The sequence below is a fragment of the Anopheles ziemanni genome, chromosome 3, assembly GCF_943734765.1.
Source record: "Anopheles ziemanni chromosome 3, idAnoZiCoDA_A2_x.2, whole genome shotgun sequence".
Lineage (NCBI taxonomy): Eukaryota > Metazoa > Arthropoda > Insecta > Diptera > Culicidae > Anopheles > Anopheles ziemanni.
In genome coordinates, this window is record NC_080706.1 from 90,923,260 (window position 1) to 90,948,905 (window position 25,646).

The window sequence follows — 25,646 nt, forward strand, 5'->3', positions numbered from 1 at the left end:
GTAGATGATGCTACTATACCGCTACTATTTGTTGTCGATGGCGTTGTAATGAGCGGTCATTAAAGATTTATTCCACGGTGCACGAAAGCAAGTGCAGGATGCACGTCCGGATGTGATTTGTATGAGAAGGTAGTTGACAAACGCTTGGCAGATGACTTTATCAGATGAGCTGTTGAAAAGCTTGTACAAACAGCTGTGTTTGCAGCTTTGGAAGGATAGAGTTAATCCAATTTTAAATACGTTTACCTGCGTTCTAGTTTCGTTTCATTTGAAGTGTTTTGTGTAAACATGTTGTCGTTTCATTATTAAAAAAATGTTGGAAACATTGGTTAATGAAAAACTAATGGTGGAGAGGCTTGGCAAATTCAGTATGAAAAGAAAATTAAACACAACATAAGTAATTCATAGTTAAACGTACGGCATTTTAAAAAGAAAGACGCATATAAATTTAAAAAATGACAAAATTATGTGAACGTGATGCAAGTCATCATAAAACATACTTTAAATATAAAATAATTTACGAAAGAATCAACATTGAGCTCCAACTTGGTAAAGTGTTGACTAAGGACCAACAACTGGTTTCATGGATTCTGTTCATTTTAGTGGTTTGTTGGAAAGAGTTAAAAATGATAATATTTGATCTAAGTCTTAGATTTGCATGTGTTATATTTCATATTTGATGTTATTTCAATATTATTGCCTGACAATTTGGATAAATATGCCTATTTAGTCACATCAGTTTTTCTAACCCATTTAAACACACTTTTTTTTTATTAATTTTCATGTTGAATGCTACTTGAAGCATAGAGAATTTGTGTGTAATATATTACCTAATAAATGATGTTTCTTATTTATGTTTCTTGTTCCAACCCATTCATTCTAAACCTTTGGCCTCGATCGACAAAGAAACGTTGTCGTTCATCTCCGTTCATCTTGCGATAAACGAAATCTAGCAAATCCTACGCAATCTTGAGAAACGATTGCTGCTCGAGAGGAGCACACAAAAAGAGAATGTGCCAGCTCTCCGTCAACTTTTGGTGCGACTGGCACATTGTGCGGCATCAATCATGGTTGCGCGAATTCACTTCACCGGCACGCGGCCCTGAACCGAAGAAGAATCTTAGCGTGCGAAGGCCGCTACACCCAGCGTCTAGTCGGCCGATTTGGTTTCGTCTTGCGCTGGCGGCTTCTTGAGCGACGCTAAACGGAAGTGGATCGCTTCTAAACGGCTGCCGCCCGGCTGATCGCCAGGATGATGTGCACCGTGAAGAAGCGATCCTCGAATTGCCGTCTCTGCACTTTTCGACGCTGGCTCGCTCCGCTCAGGTTCCCTTCCTGCTGCTGCGACTGCACTTTGATTGGCATGCAGTTACCCGGGACTCGTCGGCAAACGTTTTCCATTGCACGGTGTCAATCAGTTGCCCGCTTATCGGAATCCAATCAGGTGCCCTGTTTTCCGCCCAGGCGAACGCTCCGACTCGAGGGACTGCGGTCTTCTTGCCCTTCTCCGTAAGTGGGAAGTCCAGTTTTTTGTGCGGAGCTGATTAGCAAGCAGGGTGATTTTTCTTTTCGAGAATAAAAATAAAATCAAACGACATCACACAGAACGGGCGTATTTTAATTGAGCGGATAAATCGGACCCGGGCTCGCATCGGATAGCATCGCATTCGCAACGCGTGTCAGCGCAACCGGGTTTGACTTGATTTATGGAATCTAGGATCTCCAGGAACTTGGCACTGGTTGCAAGAACGACTGCTAGAACCGCAGAATTCCTATTGGATGATGATTCGTGCACGTTATCGGATCATCCTTCGAAGGAGGTTGGCGTCCGGAACGCTCTTGATCCAGGTCCGGGGAAAACCCTCAACCCGAGGATATTTGTTTTGCATCCCAACCCGGGCTCGGGTGGACACTGTTTAATTGATGTGATTTTGCGGGAAGAATTGTAGAGTTCCTCGAGTATCTTTGCTGGTCGACTCAACTTATCGTCTGAGTTATGTTCCTACAGCTTTTCTCTTATGACCCGGTTTCGGGATGGCAAAACAACCACCTTTTCAGAAAGCGCCACATACACACACCGCATGCAATTGCACCTGCAGGTTTCACCCTCTCTAGACGATATGATTTTAAATGGGGTAATTTAGAGAAATAATGACACACTTGTCGGTTGTACATTGCTACTACCATCTACATTTTAATCCCCTTCCCTCTTCGTGCCGACAGTGTAAGTGTATTGTCCCATCATCATCATCATCTATATCGTGGTCATATTAATTGACACCGATTGAATCGGTTGCGTGTTCACTTTGCAAACGACTAGATCCTGGTGTCGGGCTTCTAAATAGTACCTGAAATGGAGATTAATACCTCCACTGGATGGTGCGTAGGAAACAGAATCTTGGTTTCGTTAGAACCGGATGCAAACGCAACTTTGAATCTTCACCTGGCCATTCCTTTCGTGAGGGCATCCAACTATCTGGAAAAAAGTGACTCATTACATCACGAGAACGATTCCAGCTCTTTTTGTCATTTCGCCCACGATCGGTCGAGCGTCGTTTTGTAACATGGGTATCTGTAGGTGTTGAGACCATCCGTTGAGGAACTTTATTCCCAAGAGCACAGGTATTTGTAATTGAACAAATTATAGTTTCAACAACTTTGATGGGACAGTGATGACGTTGTTAGCTACAACCTTATTAAAATTTTAAATAGATTGACTCCCCCGTGACAACTTGTGTACTGGCTCTATTTAATAGATCATTTAATCTTGGTATCAAAAAGAGAACGTTTTTTGTCTAGCAATATGAGCTCATGGAATGAGATAGTGCAGTATGGAATGAGGTATGGAATAATATAATAATATTTTCTACCATAATAATAATAATATTTTCTTCCTTTTAATCAAGTTAAACTTTTGCTCTGATATTTTCCAGTGGTTTTATAGGTTTGATGCTTAAAAAATATGTGTTAATTGAGTTATTGCACAACCAGTTATTATCAGCATATCGAGACAACATTGATCAACAAAATATAATAAAGAAAAATATTGTTTATTAATTAAACCTTCATTGTACTTTGCTTTACTTTGTGGTGTTTTGTTGAACATCATTTTTCTTAACCAACCAACCGATTTAAACATTTCCCGTCCCTGTGATTACGAAATTCGCCAACAACTCCACAAAGTTGGCGCCGAATAAAAAATGCGTCCACTTCCCTGTTGCATACTCATCGGGCCCCCACGGACAGGCGGAATCGATGAGTTTTATGTGTCCGATGACCTTACCGGAGTCGCCACCCACACGCGTCCGGCTGCAACATCCCAAAAAGTCCCAAAACGAATCCGTAACTTAAACCGCTTCCATAACGCAAATCCCGGGGCGTGTGTTTGTTGGAACTAAGCCGGCGGTTGTTTCGATCTTTCGATCGGGAGTCACTTAGAGTTTGTTCGACCGAAGGAAGTACGAAACGAAACGTGACGATGATTTGGGAGGGCGGATTCGCTTAAAACTGTGAGACGATTGCTGCTAATCGACCCTCGAAAAGGGGTATAATTTTGTCAATAAATAGCCCTCGCCCTGTCAAAATAATGTCGACTCACCGCGGGGAATCGGTTTTGCATTTGCGTCCCCCCGATCGTGTGTAGATTGTCCGTAGATGGAATCTAAACGATCAATAAAGGGCGCCCGGTTCGATTAAGGCGCCCTTTTGTGTTGAGTTCTGTCACTCATGGATTAAAAACAAAAAACGCCTGATGATGGTTCAGAAGCTGCGACAGCGACGATCAGCTGCGTGGAGCCGCCTTCCTCCGCGCGACGAGTTTGTGAGTGCACTCATGAGATAAAAGTAACGAAAAAAAACGCTTGCTTCGGAAACGCTTCGGGACGTGCGTGAGAGCCGCGAACGATCGCGTGCCAGACTGCCGTTCCACGTTCGCCATCGTCTCCCCTCTCCCTTGTGGAGCTTTAAAAACGTGGGACGTTGCTTAGCAAAACAAAAACGGTAAAGCAAAAAATGGTGGCACGAAACAAAGCGGCATGCCGTTCAAAACGAAAATGTGACCACACTCGTCCCGCCAGTAACGGTGTAACGGTCGTGTCGTGCGGATCGCAAAACGGACCATTTCCTGCCAGGCGGTTGGTGAGCACTCGCGTCGAGGTTTCGCTTTCCACGAGTGGCGATCGCGCTCGTTCTGATCCCTTTTTGCGTTCTTATCCCTACCTGGACGGGAGTTTCCAGGAGTGGTCAGTTGCGGGATCCCGTTGCCCGCCCCAAGTTCGCGTGAGTGGTGCGCCCGCCCTCGGGAGAGTGCGTGTGCGGGTCCTGTTCCTGCAGGATAAAGGTATAAAACGCCCGGCTACCGGTGCTAGTGGATGCAGTCGTTTTCCGCGATCGAAAGGCATCGGTTTGTGGCGTTGGATTTCCCATCGGGAACATTTGGAGGGTCGGGATTCGCAAGTGCAGAGCAGTTGGCGGAACAAGTGCTCCAACGCAAAGCCGTGTTTTACCTTGAGTGGTGAAGTGCTTGAAGGAGTTGGTTGTTGTTTCTTTCTGTTTTCTGTTTTCGTTTGCTAACAACGTTCGTCGCGAGCACGAGAATTCTTAAACCCCGCACGCCGATTAGGGAGTGTTTCGTGACGGTAGGAAGGAAACCCGGACCTTCTCCAGGTGTCGCTGCGGTGTGTGATGCGAAGAATGTGTGAATCTTCCTCGTAGGCGCAAACCTCACCCTCGCGGAGTCGGCAGAGATCGGTGCTTTGCTTTTAGCGATTTGGCGGCGACGGATTCAATCACTCGACGAGACGCGTGAGAAAGCGATTCGTGGAAACAAGCGGCTTTCGTGCTGACCCGGGCAAGATCCGGTAGGCTTGGCATCGCCGCTCACCTTTCAACCCGGGCGCGGGGAGGAGTCGGTGTGCGCCGTGTGTACTAACAAGCCTCTAGAACGTTTGCGTTGGTAAACTTTGGCCGCGTAGTGCAAACTCACTCAAACAGTTGTTGACAGTTGCTGAATCGGGTGCGTTGCTGATTGATCGCTGTCAATATGTCGTCGGGGTGTTGTAGGCAGCGCTACTACTTAGCGTCAATACTGGTGAGTCTTTAAAAGTGTGGTAGTTGTTTTTTCCTCTTAGCTATCGGTTATGCATTGAGTTGGGATCGGAGGGTCTTGTATTCGTTGGTAGCTTCGGTTAGGTCAATCAGTGCAAAAGGGCGCATCATTACTTGAGGTCACCTACCTAGTAGTACTTAGTGCTGCGCGAGACGATGGAGACCACCTTCAGGTGTTAGGTTGGGGATAACTTAGGGTAAGAAAGAAGAGAAACATCCAACATCTCACACCAACACAGGGCAACACTCGGGCCGACTCGGGAAGTGTGAGGGAAGCGTGATAACGGCCATCGGATGTTACGCCATCCGGCGTCGCGTGAAAGATGCGGTATTTTTTCGGGGCGACATTTCGCCTTTCCCCTTCTTCGGTGTGACACTCCAAGCCAGCGCGCGCAGATGAGCAGCTCCGACCGAGGTCAGATTCAAATTTTTGGGTATGTTTGGAGACTGTGTGGCCGAACGCACACACTTCTAAACACGTCGCTGGACAACAACATAGCGCCCGCGCGCGCACGCTCGTGCTGAAGGAGATTTGACTTTGAATGTTGTTTGATTTTATTTTCCGTTTTTCAATCTCTCTGCGTTGTTGGTGTGTGCAGGCGCCTTTCCTTGATATATTCACGGTGCTCGTACGACGCGGCTGGACAGTTTTGCTGCCGACGAATTTACCCCTCGACAATCAATTATGCAATCGAACAAACACCCAAGTCGTCGCATGGGGACCGGTTGGGATTGGCTCGAGTGAGTTTTAGCGCATCTTCTGTCGGTTTTCGGGTGATCAGACTCCCCACAGAACAGATTGTGCGAGGGCTGTTGTAATTGCAACGACTTTTTTTCTATTTCTAAATCCATCCTCTCAGATTGTGCTTCTCAATGTTTTTAGAAAGGATTTCACTTGGTTGCGTACTGTTAGATTGTGACTGGTTTCTTCAGTGCACTTGATTGGCGAAACGGCGTGGGAAATTGGCTGTGAGTTGCTTGAAACAACATAAATCCTGTGGAATTGATCTAATTATCCGTTGAATTTTTTAATGGTTGTTATGTTAGTTGCGGAATTTGACTCACCCCGCCCCGTTGTAGCTATTTCGCTATGGTGATCATCCTCATAACCATTATGATGATCATCTGTCAATTGCTTTGACAGCCGTTTATGATCACATTCCTTTGATGGTAACGGATACACTGCGATGAGGTGCGAAAAGCTTTTAATAATTCGCTCGGATACTTTTGGGGGGTAGGGAGCTGTTTTTTCTCACGCTCAATAATTTATCTTTTTATTTGGTTTAGGGAGGTTAGGAAATACCGATGACAACATTCTTGCAACGGTTTGCACTTTGCTAATTTTTACTTTCTACATTTGGTTATAAAATTTGCACAAACTGTTTTTGATACGGACTTTGAAGTTGTTTCCCCTTTTCGAATTCAATGTTTGGATGTTTGACCAAGAGGTTGCAATTTTGAAGAGCCATAAAACCCGTTTTATAGCAACAGCACCAACGAATCAAAATTTAGAACCAACCAATCTGGATTGGTGGGGAGTCCATTCCGGAGCAGTTCTGACCCGTAATGATCGGTTTAACATTTAAAAGGCCAGTGATGTCATGCATATGTTGCGGTACATAAATGTCGCATCGCCTTTCCGATGGCATTTGGCGTCGTAAAAGAGCTCTTAGATAAAAGTCTGGTCCGGTATATGAGAAATGATCGTCGGCCTCGCGAGGAAGTGTTTCAAATGGTTATGACAACAGGAAGGACTGAAATGAAGCTTTTTGTTGCTCTTATTCATTGCTTGAATTGTTGTGGGTTACAAAAACAATAAAATAAATCTTCTTTTGGGTATAAATACTCTTGAAAAAATATCTAAACATGTAGAAAGACTCCTTCAAGGGAAAGAAAAATGCTGCCAATGCTTAGGCATTTATGTTTGACAGCATAACTCACCGCCGGCGGCGTCATTGATACTCCACGTGTCCGCATCAGCTGTTCGGTGCCGGCAAACCCCACGGAAATCCGCTGGGAAACAGCTGATTGTAGTCGACGTTCTGCTGGTGTGCGAACGCGCGAACCTAACCCAACAAAACCAGACCCTGTCAAAGGTCGATTTCACACCCTCCCGCCCTCACCCTTCGCCTCGTTTCTTTACACCCTTCCAAAAGGGTCACCGCACAGCCGGTTAAATGGTTTTACAAACGACCTACCGGTGTTATTGAAAATTATTTAAATTATTGACTCACTCCCGCCGGGGTGTTGTGTGTGCGCGAGCGCTTGTAATTAGCAGACACACACACACACATTAGCCCTTCCGCATTACCGACAATGCCCACCTTCCTCGGTCTTCGACAGCATGTGTCAAATTCTCATCAACACGGAACGTGTTTACACATCTCGGCGCGGTTTGGCGCTTTACGCACGTTTCACGCATTGTTTCCCATCACGGTGGGCGTTTGCGGCCGGTTAGGAGGACAAGTGGTGGCTCCACCCGAAGACTGTTTGAAGGAAGGTACGCCGGATGACGCCGGCGCGGAGCCGGTTTGTGGCTTTACAGGCGGTAGAGTGTCTTATGGACAGCGTCTCGTCGCCTTTTCACACAGGAATCATGTGCGAAAGGCTGGCGCGAGATCTCGTCAATTATCCGGGGAGACCGCAGTGACGAATGGGTTGGGTGGGCCTCAGGTTGTGCTAAGAAAATGCGATTGTACTTGATGTGATTTCGGCGCTGGGTGGCACCGAGCGAAGGGAGAACAAAAAACTGGAAAAACAGGCTGGGCCAATATACCAATGGGTACCAATTTTTGCCACCTGTCTAATTTATTTTATCAACCTAAAAGTTGGAGCGAAAATTCCTTCAACAGCCTGAGAACGCTTCGAATGGCGCGAAATAAGGTGGCGCAATCTAAGGCAGCACTAATTACCGGCTAGCTCGGTAATCTAATTGCCAAATTGCACTTAGGCACCCCTGGAAATCAGCGTCGTTTCTGCCATCATGAGTTGGTCAATGGGTTGTTTGTTTTGTTAAAAAGCCTGCGTACTTCTTTTTATTTCTTCACCCCAAGCAAACCCCAAATCGCCATCACCTTTTACGATGAATTACTCAAATTTATACGCTGCTTAATCAAGATCGTTACCGTGGTAACTGCCTCGCGCCTAGTCACCTTCGAGTGAACGACGTTTCCCTAATGTACCATCAGTGTGTTTTTCTTCATTTTTTTCCGGCTCGCGATCTCTAGCGCCGGTGGGTTGAAGTGTTGCGGATCGTTTTTCGTTCCTTTTTCTGCCGACCTCTGCACCAAAATGCCACCGCCATCGTGGGGCCCGATCCGGGTTCGCGTCATCTTCACGTCGCGTCTAAGGTGTCTTTCGGTTCGCCTTTATGCTGGTTCGTCTGCTCGCGCGCGTCTTCAAGGTTGCCGGCTGGGGGCCGCGTGGGGGACGCAGGGGCGCAGGCTCCTAATGAAATGATAAAGCACTAAAGCACTAAGCTCGCCGAGAAATGGCAAGGAATGGTAGAAAAAGGGATCGGCCATCTCGAAGGACCGGCTTGCCGTACTTAAGGCCGTGATTGATCCAAATCGGTCGATTTTGGTACCATATTTGGGCGAGCAGCGCTTGCAAATACTTCAGGGCACTTCTGCCGGCTGACAGGAAGAATTAAAAATAAAAGAGTTATATGTACGCTCGCAAGACGACGCTGAACTTCCTTGAAAAATGCGTAGCAAATGCTTCGCCCGGGAAAGGAAACGTATTGGTTCCGAATGGGTACGAACTTCAAGATTCGGTCAAGAGATGCGCCCCGGGTCGAGCCTGCGAGGATCCACTCGAAACCACGCACGAGATGGAGCGGAGATAAATGTGAAGGATATCCAAGCGGGCGAATGGATTGCTTCGCGTGTTGCTTTAAGTTTTTCGGGGGAGAACGTACGCATTTTGGGAAAGAATTGATTACAAAGTGGTCAAAATCATCACAAACAAAAGGAATTGTTAATTGTTAATTAGGTATTCAATCTGAGAGAATTTGATATTTATTTAAATAAGCACTTCCTTCTGAAAGTAAATAAATAAAAAAATAAATTATGTATCAAAAGCATCAAACTTTTATCGGTCAAGAACAGTTTGGCAATTTACTAAATGATAATATTCATATTTAATTAACTTTTTTTTTAAATAAGTAAATATACTTGTCTATTCAAATCATTATGTGTTATCCTTACTTATGATATTGTTTTATTTATAACCGATAAAGCCTTATCTATATACATTGAAGAAGTGATTCATTGTTTTAAGGTTTGCTTTTTTGTACCAGTGCTATTTTATAGGTGGGTTTATTTGATGTGAGCAAATTAAAAATGTTTTGAGATAGAAGATTTAAGGTTCAACTTTTGAAAAATAACCAAATTTATTAATGTGCTTGTGTCAACATAGTATTTCAATTCAATTAATACAACGTTCATCTAACAAACGAAACTAGGTACTCGTAGCTAAGATTTTTCATGTGGCTCATTTATATTGTGCTGATATTTTTTCAAACGAACCTTCAGCCGGATGATTCATTCGTTTATTAAATGTCGGAAAGTAGTTGAATTTATTGTAAAATTTGTCCATTCAGCCACACGGCCTAGTCTCATTGTGCCATTCAATCGACCACACATCGTTCGCTCCGATGGCATCGTCCGCATTCAGGTGTTGGAAGCTGTCGTCGGGTAATGCAATAGTTCAATTTATCTTCTTCTCTGCTCTGGCTCACATTTTCCAGCCCACCACCCGTGTTTCCACCGTCTTGTTCCACCGCAACGATTCAACTGTCTCTGGTATCAGCTGTATTATCGTTGCCACATATATTGAAGAAGTTTCCTTTTTTGAGAGGAGAGGAGAAGAAGCTGGTTAGAGGATAATTGGTGTAAGGACTGAGTTACTTTGGCTCGACGGGAAAGTTTTTGGGTCGAAGTTTGCCACAAGCCGAATATGGCTGTGGATAATTAGATTACACGCTAATATATTGAGCGTCTAGCGGTTTGGTATCAATAATCCACTGGAACGTGACTAACGAAAGTCGGGGCGTTTTTGGGAACAAGGTGAGTTTCTGTCTCTTGCCAAAGTTATTGTGTTGTGCTCAACGATATTATGTTTCCCGAGGAGGTGTACAGCCCTTTACTGCAGGTTGTGTTCTCTTCTCACCAGAAGGCGGAGAAAGTTAGAACAATTTCCACCGTGTAAAATATGTTATCCAATTTGCGTTGATAAAAGCTGGATGGATTATTTTTACACGCCAATTTCGGCCCGGGACATTGAATCTGGGAAAATATATTGCACCCGAGGTAAAACGGATCGGTGCGGGCCGAGTTACGATTATTTGTCAATCGTGCCAGCCGGTAAACGGCAATTGTAATAAATTTGAAATTTGTATCCTCCCATACTGACGGATATTACTGGAAATCCATTACCCGTGTCCGTTCCTTGGTACTTTCAGGCCACCGAAGCTATCTTGTTCATTTTATAGCGCATTCTATCTTCATGTTTACGTTTATTTGAGCCCGTGAACATTTATGTAATGCTCGTATAGATTAAAATTTATGTTCCAAAATATGCCAAAAGAATAAGCAAAAGAGAGCCGAGCTTTACGGGATATTTCTTCGCACTCTTGCAATAATAAAAATAATGATGACAGTTTTTGATTAATGATTTTCCATCTCCCCTAGAGAATGGCGACTTTTCTCCATTGATTATTCATCCAGTTCGATGACGAGCATTATTTGTCCTATCCAGCAAAAGTTTTTCGTGAAGTTGATTTCGCACTGGTGGATTAGTTTTCGATTTGTTTTGCGTCCTTTCGAACTTTTCGATACATTAATAATCTTATCGGGCCGCTTTAGCAAACGGTAACAATCGATGAGAGCTCCCGAACGGTGCAAACAAATTGCTAATAAGCGTGAATAATCAAGTCATCTTGGTCCATGGTGGTCGCACGTGAATCATCATACGACACCTTCTTTCATCCATCTCCTTCTACCGGAAGAACTGGTATGGGAGTGGTGGTTCATGTTGGGGTTAGCTTTTTTTGGGGGGTGATTATTACGTCATGTAAACGCACCATGGAGAAGGTTTAGCAATGAAACGGAAACGCTTCCCGATCTAGTGCTGGACAAAAAAAAAAAGTAAAATAAAAACATCGTCAGTTAAGCCAACGGTTCTTTGAGCTGCGTGTTGTTTACCGTACCGATGAAGCTTAAGAGATTGGAAGCATGATGGATAAAATGCTAGAAGCGAAACGAAGTTACTCGCTAAGTACGCATTACACTCTCTTTCACTAGTTTTAATGGCTGTCTTGTTGACAAATTACGCCCCGAGTTCCATAAGCCGGAGCGGCTGGAATGGTGAAAACTGATAGCGTTAAAATGATGGCACAAGAAGGGGACTAAAATAAAAAGTAAATTGTTTGCACATTAAACGACCCGGTTGGCTTGGTTGGTGCAAGAAGTTGCGGATTATCTAAATGATGTCCCCTCTGTCGCCTTGAAGTAAGAAACAGTTTTGCCGCCAGTAACAGTCTAATTAGCTAAGCTCAGCGATAAAACCGTTACATAATACCAGATTTGGGGCACTAAAGCAGGCCACGAGCTGAGGTTAAGCTTGATTTCTTTCGTTGAGTTAATTAATTTTCGCTTTTTTATAAAACAAAACATGCAAAAAACTGTTGTTTTAGTGAAAGGGAATAATGTGACTACATCGTATCTATCTTCTAGCTTTTACTGTTGAAAATATGTCTGTATAGATTGGATTAAATTTGATTGAATCTTTAAAAAAAGTCTTCACCATAACTAACAAATGAATAACAAAAACTATTTTACTAATACATTCTATTCTATCAAGAAGATTTAAAGCAGATCTAAAATTAAGTCAATTTGGCAAATGTTTAGTACTATTTCTCTAATATCTAATTGTATAATATTGTTTTAAAGGGAAAAATGTATTGTGTGAATAAATAATATTTCAAAAATAAGGCTTTCGTTATCAAACCAAGTTTAATTTGACTCGTTTACATGGAAACAAAATTGTTTTATTCTGTCGTCATGGATCCAGTTTTTATTGTGTCTTTATTTTGCCTTTGACTTTAAAAAGGACTTGCCGCAATAATTGTGATCCTTACTTCCACGAACGAAGGCCGACAATCGCTTGATGTTGAGGGATGAAAAAATTCACGAGAAATAAGAGTAATTGTTGTGACAGTTCATTTATCCGGTGGTTCCGATTAAATGTTTTTTCTACAAAGTATTTAATCCGATACTCTGGTATTACACTCTATCCGCAGTCGAGAACTTGAATGGAAAACACAAAACGTACCATGTTCTAGGGGAAAACTGCCACAGGGGTCCTGCTCCTGGAAGCCGGCTTGGCTTCCATTCTAGCCAAAGGCAATTACTTTGCCCAACGTAAAAATGGCCCAACGAGTACGACGAAGACAATACGAAGCACGATAAAATAAATAGAAGTAAATCAACGAGAGAAGTCGGGTAGGCGGCAGAAACAAGCATTCCCGGAGTGCGCCCGGAATGGGTGTGAATTTATCTTACTGTTTTTTGCTGACGCTTCGCATCACCATTCGTGCCGTTCGCCACCGGAAAAGTGAGCCTCTCCGATGTCGGAAAGCCGGACCGAAGTGGAAGCCAAAAGAAAAATGCAGCAAATTAGGAAAACTCGAGCTAAAGCGACCGCGCTCGGAGCATCGCAGAGGATTCTGTATGGGTCGCAATGAACATGGTCACTTCATACCGATGTTTGCTAGTGGAAGCTGAAAGTGCAAGCCATTAAGAATGGTCTGAACGAACCATCCTAGATTCCGTTGGAAGCGACGATAGGTATCGTGTCGTTTTCTACCCTTCGTACTCAGTAGACCAGTGTGCATGCTTGGGCATCCAGCTGCCTAATGATGGTATGAGTTTTCCAGAACAGAATCCCTCCGCATAGTTCGATAGTAATCCTTCCATGATGCAGAGAGAAGATTGCCATCGTGAGAATGTTTGCACTTTTCGTTGCATTGTAATACAATTTCCTATCTCCTTTTGCATTACCCGACTTTTGCATCTGCCTTGGAACGCTACTCAACGACTATGCGTATTTTGGAAGGTGGAAGAAGATTTACAACAATCGAATGGCATGGCTTTGCCTGCGTCCACAACCCACTCGAGACGTTCAGTGTGTGGTATGTTCTGGGGCGATAAAGAATTTGTGGCATCATAATCACGTTCCATTAGACTTGCCCTCCGGCGTGTGTTTGCCTTCCGGGCATTTTCATTACGTCGTTTGTCAGGAAGTTTATATGCAGCAAGCAGTATAAAAGCATTTTCCGTTGCATTTTTCTCGTATGTGCATGTGCGAGCGGGTGCTGTTTTTGGTACGTTTCAACGACATTGTCGGACATGGTCTGGGGTATATTAATTGAATTAAAACGTACAAGATACGGAGCGAGAGGAGTGGACACTGGAGTCGGTGTCAGAGGCACACCAGAGGCAATTGACTCGGAGGCTCCTGTAGGCCTCTCCGGGGATTACTTTAATTCGATGGCAAAAGGATTTTTCAGGGAAATCAGTGAGAATATGTTTACCAATTACATTAACCCATTGTTTGATCATCACAGGAAATTATATGTTCACCGAGACTTCACGTAAAGGGATCGTTAATTAATTAACATGAAGGATGTTTCTATCCACTCAGAGAAGGACTCACTTATCTTCCATGAATTGGTGAAAAGCTGGACTTCAACATCGTTCTGATGAGCAACTCTTGTTACTTCAAATCAAGATAACAACCTCCTTTGGAAAGAGATGTTGCGATTTGTGATTCCAGCGCTATAAATAGTCCACAAGTCCAAGTCCTTCTCTTGTGGATCTAAATTTAGACCGTTTTTCCGACATAACAGCTCCATGATGGGTTGGAAATTTAAATCCGCCTTTTCCAATCCGCCTTTTCCCTCTTGCTGTAGGTCGGAGCGCCAGAAAATGCTAATCCGACGTCTAAGCAGCCTTTGCAGTTGCAGAGTGAAGGAGTAATGAGATGAAGAAAACCTATTCGTGAGTGTTGCCGTCATCCGGTGGATTAAGCTCACTTCGCTTGCGGTAAGGAAATCCGCTCTAACATCCTTTCGCGGCAATGTACGGGTTTGTTGTTGTTGTGTTGACGTTGTGTGTTTCATTTTTCAACCCATTTCCCAATTTGCCCTGTTGACATGGGTACTTACTTTGAAATGGAAAAGTTTGAAGTGGGTCCCAAACAAAACGCAAGCCGTCCCGAAAAGCACGACGGAAAACCTCAGTTTCCCCGAGTGGTTCCGGTTGCACCCCGGGTGGGAGGTTTTCCGGCGGCACCGTGTCGATGGGTTTCCGGTGAGAGCGAAAAGAAAACAAACGTCTTTCAGCACTCGGGCGTCTCGGATTGCTTTGATATTTTAACTCTGCAGTCGAAGCGAAGTGGTTTCATCGTTCTATCAGGACGTTCGACGAAGGTGGATGTTTGCCTTTTTACAATCGGGTGTTGGAGGAAAAAAGAGCACGAATTGAATGATCCTACGTTTTACAAACGGAGGTATCGGAGGGTTGGAAGGAGACACTTACCCTATAAGGAAAGGAAGGATTTTCGGTCGCTTTTACGTTTGCACCCGTCGATGTTAAAGTGATTGCCTGAGTGTGACATCACCGAGCTTCTACCGATCGAAATCCAATTGAAACAGAACGAACGAACGGGAAGTGAGAAGGATTTTGCAGTCAATCCTTTTTGAAAAATGTCACCGGTTCGCGATTAAGTTCGGCTGAAAAATTGTGTGCGAAACTGAAGGCGACATCCGGTGAGATGCTGGTGCGCTGTTCTACCAAGTCCCAGAGTGAGTTTATTCTGAAATAATGATAATTTATTAGGTGTGGAAAGTTTCCGTTGCGATTAAAAAATATTTTCACAAGGCGTAATCTGCTCTTTTCGACTCGAAGTACATGGAGGTAGAAACGCAGCCCTGTCAAAAGCGTATTTTTCATCTTGTCAACGGGGACTTATCATTGATCAGCTCAGACAAACAAACCCCCCACCGCTCACGAGCCCTTCGCCGGAGGATTGCGCCGCATTGCATCTCGAACAGCCCATATCTTACACGGGAACGCCAACGAAGGAACCAGCGTGCGTATCCGGTTGTTGATGTTTTGCTGCTACGCTCGCTTCGGAAAACAATGGCACACCAGCGGAGGGTTCGGTGTATGGCGCACGGGAGTGATACGGGGCAGAGCTGGGAGAATCGGCGGGAAAAGCGCGATCCGAACGCAACGTCTAACACGCGCTTGGAGGACAGATTGAAGCCGATTCGGCATCTCGCTGGAGGGCGCTGGAAACAATTGTATGTCAAACGGTGCAAAGCTGTCACTTTGCCAGGCTGATGGAAGAAGGTAAAATGTCAGGTTGGTGCGTGCCGCCGGTGGGACGAGGGTACAAGAATGCGGCGATTGTATTGATTTGACAAACTTCTGGGTTTAAAAGGACAAACGAAGTCTTTTATAATGCTCCTTCTGGTCGATTTGGGTTTGCTGCGTGCCCTTCGATTGAAGATGAAGGGGAACAGAATAAGGCATTCGATAACGAAACGAAGCAGCAACAGTGTTGAGGCTTAGTATGTGATCTATGTGTGAGTTGAAGGTGTTGCCTGTACTTTGGTACATATTTAAGGATTTTTTAAATTTAACCTAAGTTCGAACTTTTTAAAAAATGCAGCGTTCTATGAAACAAGAATCTGTTTAATGTGATTGAACGTGATCTAGAGATTTAAATTTCAACACAAAAAATGCATATCAGTCATCTATTAAACAAATGTTAAAATACCTTTAAGTGATGCTCCAAACAGTTCCAATTATTTCATTCCCCTATCAAGTCAATTAGTTTAATCCATATTCATTTGAAAATCCCCTGCTCCCGGAAGTGCCCCGATTCTGTGCTCATTGTAGCAATAATCCTCTCGCTTTGTACTATTACACTACTATGTACTTCGGACATACGATACCCTGCGGGACAGAAATGACTGAATAAGTGACTGAATAAATGACTGAAAAAGAGTAGTTTATTCAGTCAAAACGTGAGCGATTTTGAGCGACCCTCCCCTGAACTGAGTGATTCCCCTCTTCACACCGCTCTCTCCTCTCTCCTTCTCCCTTCCCCAACCATTCGTCTGTACCCACCCTGTCATCATGCCGTACATCAATACAACACGCAATGTTTCCTTACATTTTAATAACTTTATTTTCTTGTTTGTTCATTAAACACTTGCTAATTACATACCTTCTGGAAAGAAAAGAACAGACAAGCAATCACATTCCATTAGAACCTTTGAATGGACAATTACAATTCTACTCCACTTACCCTGAATGCTGGACCATCGGGTATTGCTGGAGGTATTTCGTTGCTATTCTGAAATAATTATGGATAACACTTACCTGTATAGGGAATCTTACTTACCAACATTGGTTTCATGATAGATTTCTCATCACACATCATAAATAAACACACTTTTTGCACATTTTTCGGCACACCATTCTTTTTCACATTGTCAACATCACAACAAAGCAATGACGTCTCGATAGCTTATACCAAGATTGTTGAACTCAAGGTTATGTGTTAAATGTGAAAGAAAACAGAAATGTCAAAACCATTCGAGCCAAACAGATTCTTTGCTACTATTAACCAAACTGATAGTCTAAATCTTTGCAACAAATATTTTGGATGCATTTTTTATCAAAATTACTCATTGTTTTCGGTCGAACAATTGAATTGACAACATATTTGCATGGTTACACAACGTTGACAACGATACAAATGTCAAAAATTAGACTTTCGATATACCTTTAGTTTCAACCACTTTGTTTGAAGCAGGAGGTAGAATTCGGAATGGAGGAGAAGATCGTGAGCGTAGCTGCTCGCTGCGTTGAATCGTGGACGGGAAAGGCGAAGCAAGGGGAGTGCATGACGCATAGGGACGGGTGGTATAGCAGTTTGTAGAACAAGGGGTTGAAATAATGGTGGAAGTAGTGTGAAACGGGTGGAAATTAAGGGGAGGTGAGTCCCGTTTCCCGCGGGGTAGTCATCTGCCATCAACATTTGTGGCGTTGCAGTTGATTCGTGAGAAAATGGGAATGTTGTGGGAGGGGAGGTGCATTTTGTAGAATGGATTTTGCCTGCAGCAACATGTGCGTGCGTTACGGGCAGTGCAGTAATGCAATAAATCGAGTGCATTCCGGTTCACAACTAAAGTGGGATTTGTTACGCCTTTTAGTTTAATTGGTTTACGGCTTGATGATGGTATCAGATTGGCATTCGGAGGACCTTTTGAGCTTTGTTTCAATTTGCAGGAATAGGGGGAAGGTATCATCTTAACTCTTATTAGGAATTCAGCCCATGTTCCATCTTTGGTATCCATTATTTCATAGCTCATAAAGCAATTAGACATCTTACAAAAGATTTTCTGAAGCGTTACTAATTGATTGATTTTTCAATTGGTTTTTTCTGTTCTGTGAATATTCTATGCACTTGAGCTCATATGTTTGCCAGATTTCAGCTTATTATAGTTTGTGTTTTGTTACTTACAGATTTTCTCATTTTTGTTCGGTTTGGTATGTTCCGAGCAAGAAGTGATAGTGGCGATTGATGAACCTGGCAAGACGCAATACCATGAGGCCAATTTTAATACAAGTAAGTACGGTTTGGTATCATCATATCCGTGGAATGTGCCATGACAGGATCGCTTATAATGTTTGCCTTCGTAGGTTCATACCAGTACGGCTACGAGGTGGGCCCAAACGGGCAGTTCCATCATGAAACGCGTGGTCCTGACGGCGTGACGTACGGTTGTTACGGCTATATAGACCCGAACGGAATGCTGCGGGTAACGCACTATGTGGCCGATACTCACGGTTACCGTGTGGTGGAGCCTAACCGACCGGTGGAGATCTTTGCCGATGCACCGACCCAGTACAGCAAGTAGGTACTCCGGGTGTTGCGGTATGTTGGTTGATTCTTCACGTAAACTTATCGTTTCGTCATAACCCTCAATGCAGCTCGATAGCCGAGGAGGAGACGACGGAAAGACGGCGCGGAACGCTGCGACCGTGGACTGAGCTATATCTTCCCAAGGGTTGCGGGATGTTCCCGGGTGGAATGCGCCCGGACGGAACGACCGGTGCTGGGCCGGGATCAGGTGGTGGTAATCCGACTCCACCCGGTGAGTAGTGGGATAGGGGATCGAATTTGGTTTTGATTAGAACGTCGTCGGCAGGTACAGAACACTACCGTAGAAAGCACATAGTCATTGGCACACTTTTTTGTTTGTTTTGTTTTGCACTTCTCCACCGTAGCACCAACCAAACCGAGCACCGGTGGAAGCGGAGGATCGCAAGGTAGACATCACCTACGACACTGTATATGTTCTAGATATTCACCCATATCTCACACTTTCTAGGAAGTAGCCAACCGACACAAAAACCTATCTCGGGTCAGGGACAGGGACAGGGACAGGGACAGGGACAGGGGCAGGGGCAGGGACAGGGACAGGGACAGGGTCAAGGGCAGGGCCAAGGACAAGGGCAGTGGCAAGGACAGGGACAAGGGCAGGGTCAAGGACAGGGACAAGGGCAGGGTCAAGGACAGGGACAAGGTCAAGGACAAGGACAGGGACAGGGACAGGGACAGAGACCAGGACAGGGACAGAGTCAGGGTCAGGGTCAGGGTCAGGGGCAAGGACAAGGACAAGGACAAGGACAAGGACAAGGACAGAGTCAAGGACATGGACAGGGACAGGGACAGGGGCAAGGACAAAGACCAGGACAGGGTCAGGGTCAGGGCCAAGGGCAAGGACAGGGTCAAGGTCAGGGCCAAGGGCAAGGACAAGGACAGAGACCAGGACAGGGACAGGGACAGGGACAGGGACAGGGACAGGGACAGGGACAGGGACAGGGACAGGGACAGGGACAGGGTCAGGGTCAGGGCCAAGGGCAAGGACAAGGGCAGTGGCAAGGACAGGGACAGGGACAGGGTCAGGGGCAAGGACAAAGACCAGGACAGGGACAGGGACAGGGTCAAGGACAGGGTCAGGGTCAGGGTCAGGGTCAGGGTCAGGGTCAGGGTCAGGGTCAGGGTCAGGGACAGGGGCAGGGTCAAGGACAAGGACAATGGCAAGGCCAAGGCCAAGGCCAAGGGCAAGGACAAGGACAAGGACAAGGACAAGGACAAGGACAAGGGCAGAGACCAGGACAGGGACAGGGACAGGGACAAGGTCCAGGGCAGGGTCAAGGACAGGGTCAAGGGCAAGGACAATGGCAAGGGCAAGGGCAAGGACAAGGACAAGGGCAGGGTCTGGGACAGAGGCCAGGACAGGGACAGAGTCAAGGACAGGGTCAGGGGCAAGGACAAGGACAATGGCAAGGGCAGGGACAAGGGCAAGGGCAAGGACAAGGACAGGGACAGAGACCAGGGCAGGGACAGAGTCAGGGGCAAGGACAAGGTCAAGGGCAATGGCAAGGACAAGGGCAAGGGCAAGGTCAAGGGCAAGGACAAGGACAAGGTCAAGGATCTCAGGGATCTGGAGGTAACCAAGGGCAACAGCAGCAACAACAAGGCGGTCAGGGGACAAACGGAAGCCAACTACAGGTATTTGTATGCACCGTTGCACAATTGTACTGGAATTCGTAATCGTTATGGTGGCTGTAATCGTAATTCACTGTGGTGTAGGGACAACATCAAGGCCAACTCGGACAGGGCCAGCATCAAGGCCAGCACCAGGGCAGCCAGCAAGGATTGCAAGGGGGCGAGCATCAAGGACAGCATCAAGGAAGTCATCAAGGAGTGACTGGGTCCAACTCGCACCAGGGACAACATCAAGGAAGTAACCAAGGCATACATGGCGGACAACATCAGGTAATAATGCAATCAAGCGGACTTCACGAAGCGGTTAAACTTTATATCGCCATGTTTAAACCGTACCCTGCAGGGACAACATCAAGGAGAGCATCAAGGACCGCTAGGCCAGGGCCAGCATCAAGGTCAGCATCAGGGAAGTCACCAAGGATTACAAGGGGGAGAGCATCAAGGGCAGCATCAAGGTAGCCACCAAGGAGTGACCGGATCCAACTCTCACCAGGGCGAACATCAAGGAAGTCACCAAGGCGTACATGGCGGACAACATCAGGTATGTGTAAGAGTGTTCTTGAACATCGAGCACATAATCAAATGAACCCTTTACGCAGGGAGAGCACCAAGGCCAGCATCAAGGCCCACTTGGCCAGGGTCAACATCAAGGCAGTCATATGGGCAGTCACCAAGGTATCCACAGTGGGCAACATCAGGTATGTCGGTATAAATTGCAAACGCATGATAGAATCGTCTTAAGAATACAGTTTTATACGATTTAAACATTCATCTAAACAGGGTGAACATCAAGGACAACATCAGGGACCGCTTGGACAAGGTCAGCATCAGGGCAGCCATATGGGTAGCCACCAGGGCATTTCGCAGGGTCAGTTCCAGGGTCAACATCAAGGCGAACATCAAAAGCCGATCAGTGGAAACAAGGAGGAGCACAATGTACAAGTTCAGGTATCCTGGGGCCAAGGAACAGGTCAAGGCCAAGGCCAAGGCCAAGGCCAAAGTCAAGGTCCAGCCACCGGTCCGGGACAAGCTGGAGGAAACCAAGGACCAGGCACGGGCCAGGGAGGGCAAGGTTCAGGAAGCCAAGGTCCTGGGCAGTCGCAAAGCCAGGGCCAAGGAGGTCAGAGTCAAGGCCAAAGTCAAGGACCGGGACAAGTTGGAGGTAGCCAAGGTCCTGGCTCTGGCCAGGGACAGCCTCCGGGACAAGTACAGCGTCCCCCACAAGGAGGTAAAGTATTTTCCCGAGCAATACAATGTGACACCTATATACCAAATAATCTGTTCATGATCTTTATTGAAACAAACCAGTTATTAGAAGTCTTCTTAGGAATATGAATTGTTATTACCTAGAGTTATTAATGTATAGTTTAACACCTCTAACGTGGTTGTGACTAATCGCACACGCATATACAACACTTTACTTTTTACACGCAACTACACCGCAATGACAACACACCGCAACACAACAACAACACGATGTATCACACCACATGAAAAACCGAAAAAACTAAACACTTCCTGCACTTCATTGCGCACACATCCACACACCCACACACACGTGCACTCACCTGAATACTACAGTACAAATTGGGATCGGGTTTAAGCCGGGCAATGGGGGATTACAGGCGACACTGGGCTTCGGTGGACCGCACGGTAAATACCTGCCGAGTTGAACGTGTTCTGCAGTGCTTGCTGCAAGCTAAGCATACCTTACAACTAATTATGCATTTTTCTGAACCATTTTAACTACAAACTATCGATCCGCTTGCTTGCAAATGGTGCGAAAATCGAAAACCAACACGGTCTGGACGCGACGCATCCAGGCGGTATATCCCTAGGTGCGGGTGTATCCACGGCCGGCATCAGTGGCTCGGCGTCCACGTCCCACACCGGGACGAATCACAGCATTTCCGGCACGATCGGTGGCTCGATTGGGACGGGCGGAGTGCAGGCGGGTGCCGGGGCCAACACCTCGGCCACCATCCTCGGTACGACGATCGATCACACGCACAGCACCAACGTGACCGTGACGGCGGAGGGTGCGCAGGTATCCCACGGGGGTCAGAACACGATCGACAACCAGCACGTGATCGTGGCGGGCAGCGTCGGGGTGGCGGTTGGCGTCGCGGCAGGTACGATCGAGGGTTCCCTCAACCACACCGAGCACGCTTCCGGTGCCGGTGTCAGCGTAAGTAACGCCATGACGGTTGGCGCAGGAATCGAGGCCAACAGCACCGCGGTCGGAGTGGGCGCACACCTAACGCACAACGCCAGTATTTCGATTCCACCCGTCGGCCAAGGTAGTATGCCGGAGGAGAAGCACCAGTCGGGATAGCATCTCAAGAGGGGGGGAAATTCCTAAACAACATATTTCTGGTGGCTGGGAGGACTCTAGGGTTCTGGGAATGTATAGTAGTCAAGAAGTAGTAGTTGGATATAGTGCATGATTGTATCGAAGGTATTGATTAGTATCAGCATATTAGTAACAGTTTCCTTCGACCGTTTCAGGACCAACGACTCAAAGCCCAGGACAGGAAGGTCCAGAACCGACGCCGAGCACTCCGGTGCCAGGATCTCCGGGTACAGCGATAGGCGTGTATCCACCGACGAAACCGATCGATACGAGCTCTCCACCGTCGTCCGGTTCAGGCAACGGTGGTGGAAATGGCAACGGCAACGGCAACGGCAACGGTGGCGGCGACGGAGGAAATCAATATCCTCCCAACTATCAGATAGCGGTGTCGCAATATCCGTACTTCTTCGTACCGTACCCCTACGCACCCCCGTACGTACCGCAGGCACCGTGCAACTGTCCGGCGGATCAGCAAAATCAGAACCAGAACCCGCCGGGGCAGCAACCGACCGGCTACTTGGGCTTCATTCCCGTCATCTACATCCCGAACTGTCACGCCCAGAAGAGTGGACTTCCGGCGAACTTCAACTGGCCTGCGCCGCCCCCACCGGAGGGGCAGGGGCAACCGTTGGCGGACCTTCCGGCCCAGCGGTTGTTCCAGAAGCCGGACGGCAGCTGGGTCCTGCAGCGAGCCCGCAATCGCTCCCGAAGGCTCCGCACCCGTCGCCCACCGAGTGTCATCCCTCAGTCATTAGTCGGGCAGGCGGGTTTCGAACGAAAGTAGACTAGAAAGGGGCAAAAGAAAAACGGACTATGGCAAACACGGTCGAAGAAGGAGAAGAAGAAATACTCATTTTTATTTTTAGTACATCTTGAATCTAACTCACCGCACATCGAGACCCGGATGCACAACCGCACGTGTACCTTTTACTCAACGCCGGACTCGACGAAGAGACGGACGTGAACGGTGGACTTTTCCGCTCATCAGTGCATCGCCCGGTACGAGGAACATGCTCGGAGAAGGATGTTTTCTCATTTTCCTCTTGTCACTGTGATTAGATTTATTTTTCATCTAAAGTAGGAACGAGCGAGAGTGGTGGTGCGGAGCGGATCCAGCGTTGAATGCAAATGGCATCGCAAAGAGTGCTATCGTGTTGCATCGTCTTGCCCATTACTTTAACGATAGGTCGTGCGAAACGCAATAGGGAATGCAATGCGAGTGTCAGAGCCTTAGCATAATCCATTTTGTACTATTACGAAACATTTTAAATTATTTAAGTATAAATGTAATGAAATCAAGCACAAATACATTCGACCTGCATCGAGTCTCAACGAACACGGAGGATATGTTTTTGATTCACTTCAAAGCCTGGTGCGTGCATTTTAGTACAATAGCCTACATTTAGGCGCTTATGGGTAAAAGCAACGTTTCGGAGCTGACCATGCTGGATTAGATTGATTTATCATGCACATCGGTTCGCTTTGAGATGCGATAAACTAAACAATCCAATCCTCCTCGGGTAAGACTGTGGTAAGTAATAAGAATCCTACATTTCATTAGAAAGTACTATTGGTTAAATTTTCGAAGAAAGAACGGATTATCCTCTCGAGCTGTTGTCGAGTCTATTTCAGATTACGATCGATTGCCCGTCGAATGCTGTTCGCTTGTTGCATTCATATAATTTAGTGCAAACGGGATTTCTCCACCACACGTCAATTAATTTAATTATTTCAGTTGTACGCTCATCCAAGTTCTCTTTTTATAAGAGCAATACAACTCATTTGCTTTCGACGATGCTCTGTAGTCGAACGTCCTTTCAGGAAGAGACATGTTTGTGTCATTCTAAAATGTTCCTTATCTCCCGAATGCGTGAAATCTGAAAACGCACGCTCAAATAACAACCCTCTAACGTGTCGGTTTTCTTCCAATCAATTTCTTTCCGCCACGCTTGATTCCCGCAATTCTCTTGACGACCGAAACGACCTTTGTGCTGATCGTCGAGGCACTGCATTTTATAGCACCACTGCAATCAATGCACGCTGCAACAAGTCAATTTTGTGATGCAAATAAGCTCCCCTTTCCTCCTTCTCGTCCTTGGGATTAAAAGCTGTGCATGAATTAAACGATTCCCTCATCTTATCGGCTTTTGCAGCGAAGTGAATCCTCTCCTAATGACGTTTATTCCGGAGTTTACAGCGAAATTTAGTTTGGGATAGCGGGATATCAGGTGTCTCCCATCTAACGCTCTGTTTTGAAATTAAGGAAACATTGAAAGAGAGATAAATAAAACACAACATCCCTGAGCAGCGTAGTGGTTGAACTGTACACGTTCGAGTTTTTTTTTCCCCCGAACTGATTTCTCAAGGACATGTTTCAAACGCATAGGACATAAACATTCGCGGCAAGTGAAGATTGGTATTGTTAAAGAAGAAAATAAAAAAAAACTTATAAAAAACAAACAAAACCTGATACACTTCAGATACACATAAACCACTAATGCTTTCGTGGCCCGTGATATGTTAATGCTGCGAAAAGGAAAGAAAACTCGCATGAAATGGCATCGTCGTGCCGTAACTTGCGAAATACACGCGCGGCTCATCTCCACGGGACCGGTTGGAGTAAGAATTTTAGGAACACGGAAAACGTAGAATGCATAATGAGCGGCAGGCAGAATGCGCATCTCGAGCGAGACAAATCGCTTGGAGTCCACGGTTTGGTAAAAGTTCTCAAAACTGTTGGGACAGGGTGAGCAGAAAGTTTTCGTAAGGATATCTTGACTGTTTTGTGGAAACTATGCAACTCATTATTAGAGTTTAAAATTTTAATAAAATACTGTTAATAACGCGATCGGAAAAGAGCTCGAACTTAAAAAATTATGAAGAGCCAAAACGTTTACACAATATTTGTTGACTTATTCATTCAAACTTTCTTCTTTTGTTTTGATATGTTAATTTACCGTTTTTTAAATAGATTTTTGAAAAAGGTCATGTTGTTATTATAAAATTGCATTATGATTATACTTTCATTTCACGAGATATTCGTATTTTTCATCCCAAAATAATCTGAACAAGCTCAACCTAATGCGATTAGCCAGCAAGACACATTTCTAAGAAGGGGCTGTTTTGAAAATATTTGACATCAAACTTCCCCATCGTTGAGGTCACCGTGTGTGACCTCGGCTTTGCTCAGCAACACGAAGGATCGACAAGGTGCGCCTACAATGTTGACCGATGACCGAAACCGTGTGGTGGAAAAACCCAGAATAATCTTGCATGAAAATATGCTTTGTAGTTTTGCCGGCCCCAATTTCTTAGTCACCCCGTGCGCATCACGAGCAGAAAGCGAACAAATCGAGAGCGAAAGGAAGATATGATAAAGATGGGACCGGGTCTGGCATGGCCAGCTGTTGCATCGTCTTGGACACACAAAGTATCGCACAGTGTGTGGCGTGGTTGCGAGCGAACAGTCGCTCTCAAATTGAAATGCTTTCTTATCGGCGTGCGAGATCGATCGGTGGATAAATTATGC

At 45.7% G+C, this 25,646-nt stretch overlaps 1 protein-coding gene across 1 annotated transcript in view; it reads left to right on the forward strand.

Moving 5' to 3' along the window:
- The window catches only part of LOC131285800 (fibroin heavy chain-like), a 28,461-nt gene extending 5,560 nt beyond the window's left edge, over positions 1-22,901 (forward strand). The window contains exons 2-13 of the mRNA XM_058314655.1: positions 17,712-17,814; positions 17,889-18,102; positions 18,180-18,343; positions 18,477-18,518; positions 18,581-19,767; positions 19,849-20,034; positions 20,108-20,305; positions 20,364-20,462; positions 20,545-20,992; positions 21,346-21,417; positions 21,588-22,064; positions 22,273-22,901. Coding sequence (XP_058170638.1) covers positions 17,712-17,814; positions 17,889-18,102; positions 18,180-18,343; positions 18,477-18,518; positions 18,581-19,767; positions 19,849-20,034; positions 20,108-20,305; positions 20,364-20,462; positions 20,545-20,992; positions 21,346-21,417; positions 21,588-22,064; positions 22,273-22,901 — 3,819 coding nt within the window. The remainder of the gene's footprint in view (positions 1-17,711; positions 17,815-17,888; positions 18,103-18,179; positions 18,344-18,476; positions 18,519-18,580; positions 19,768-19,848; positions 20,035-20,107; positions 20,306-20,363; positions 20,463-20,544; positions 20,993-21,345; positions 21,418-21,587; positions 22,065-22,272) is intronic.
- The last annotated feature ends 2,745 nt before the right edge of the window (positions 22,902-25,646 follow it).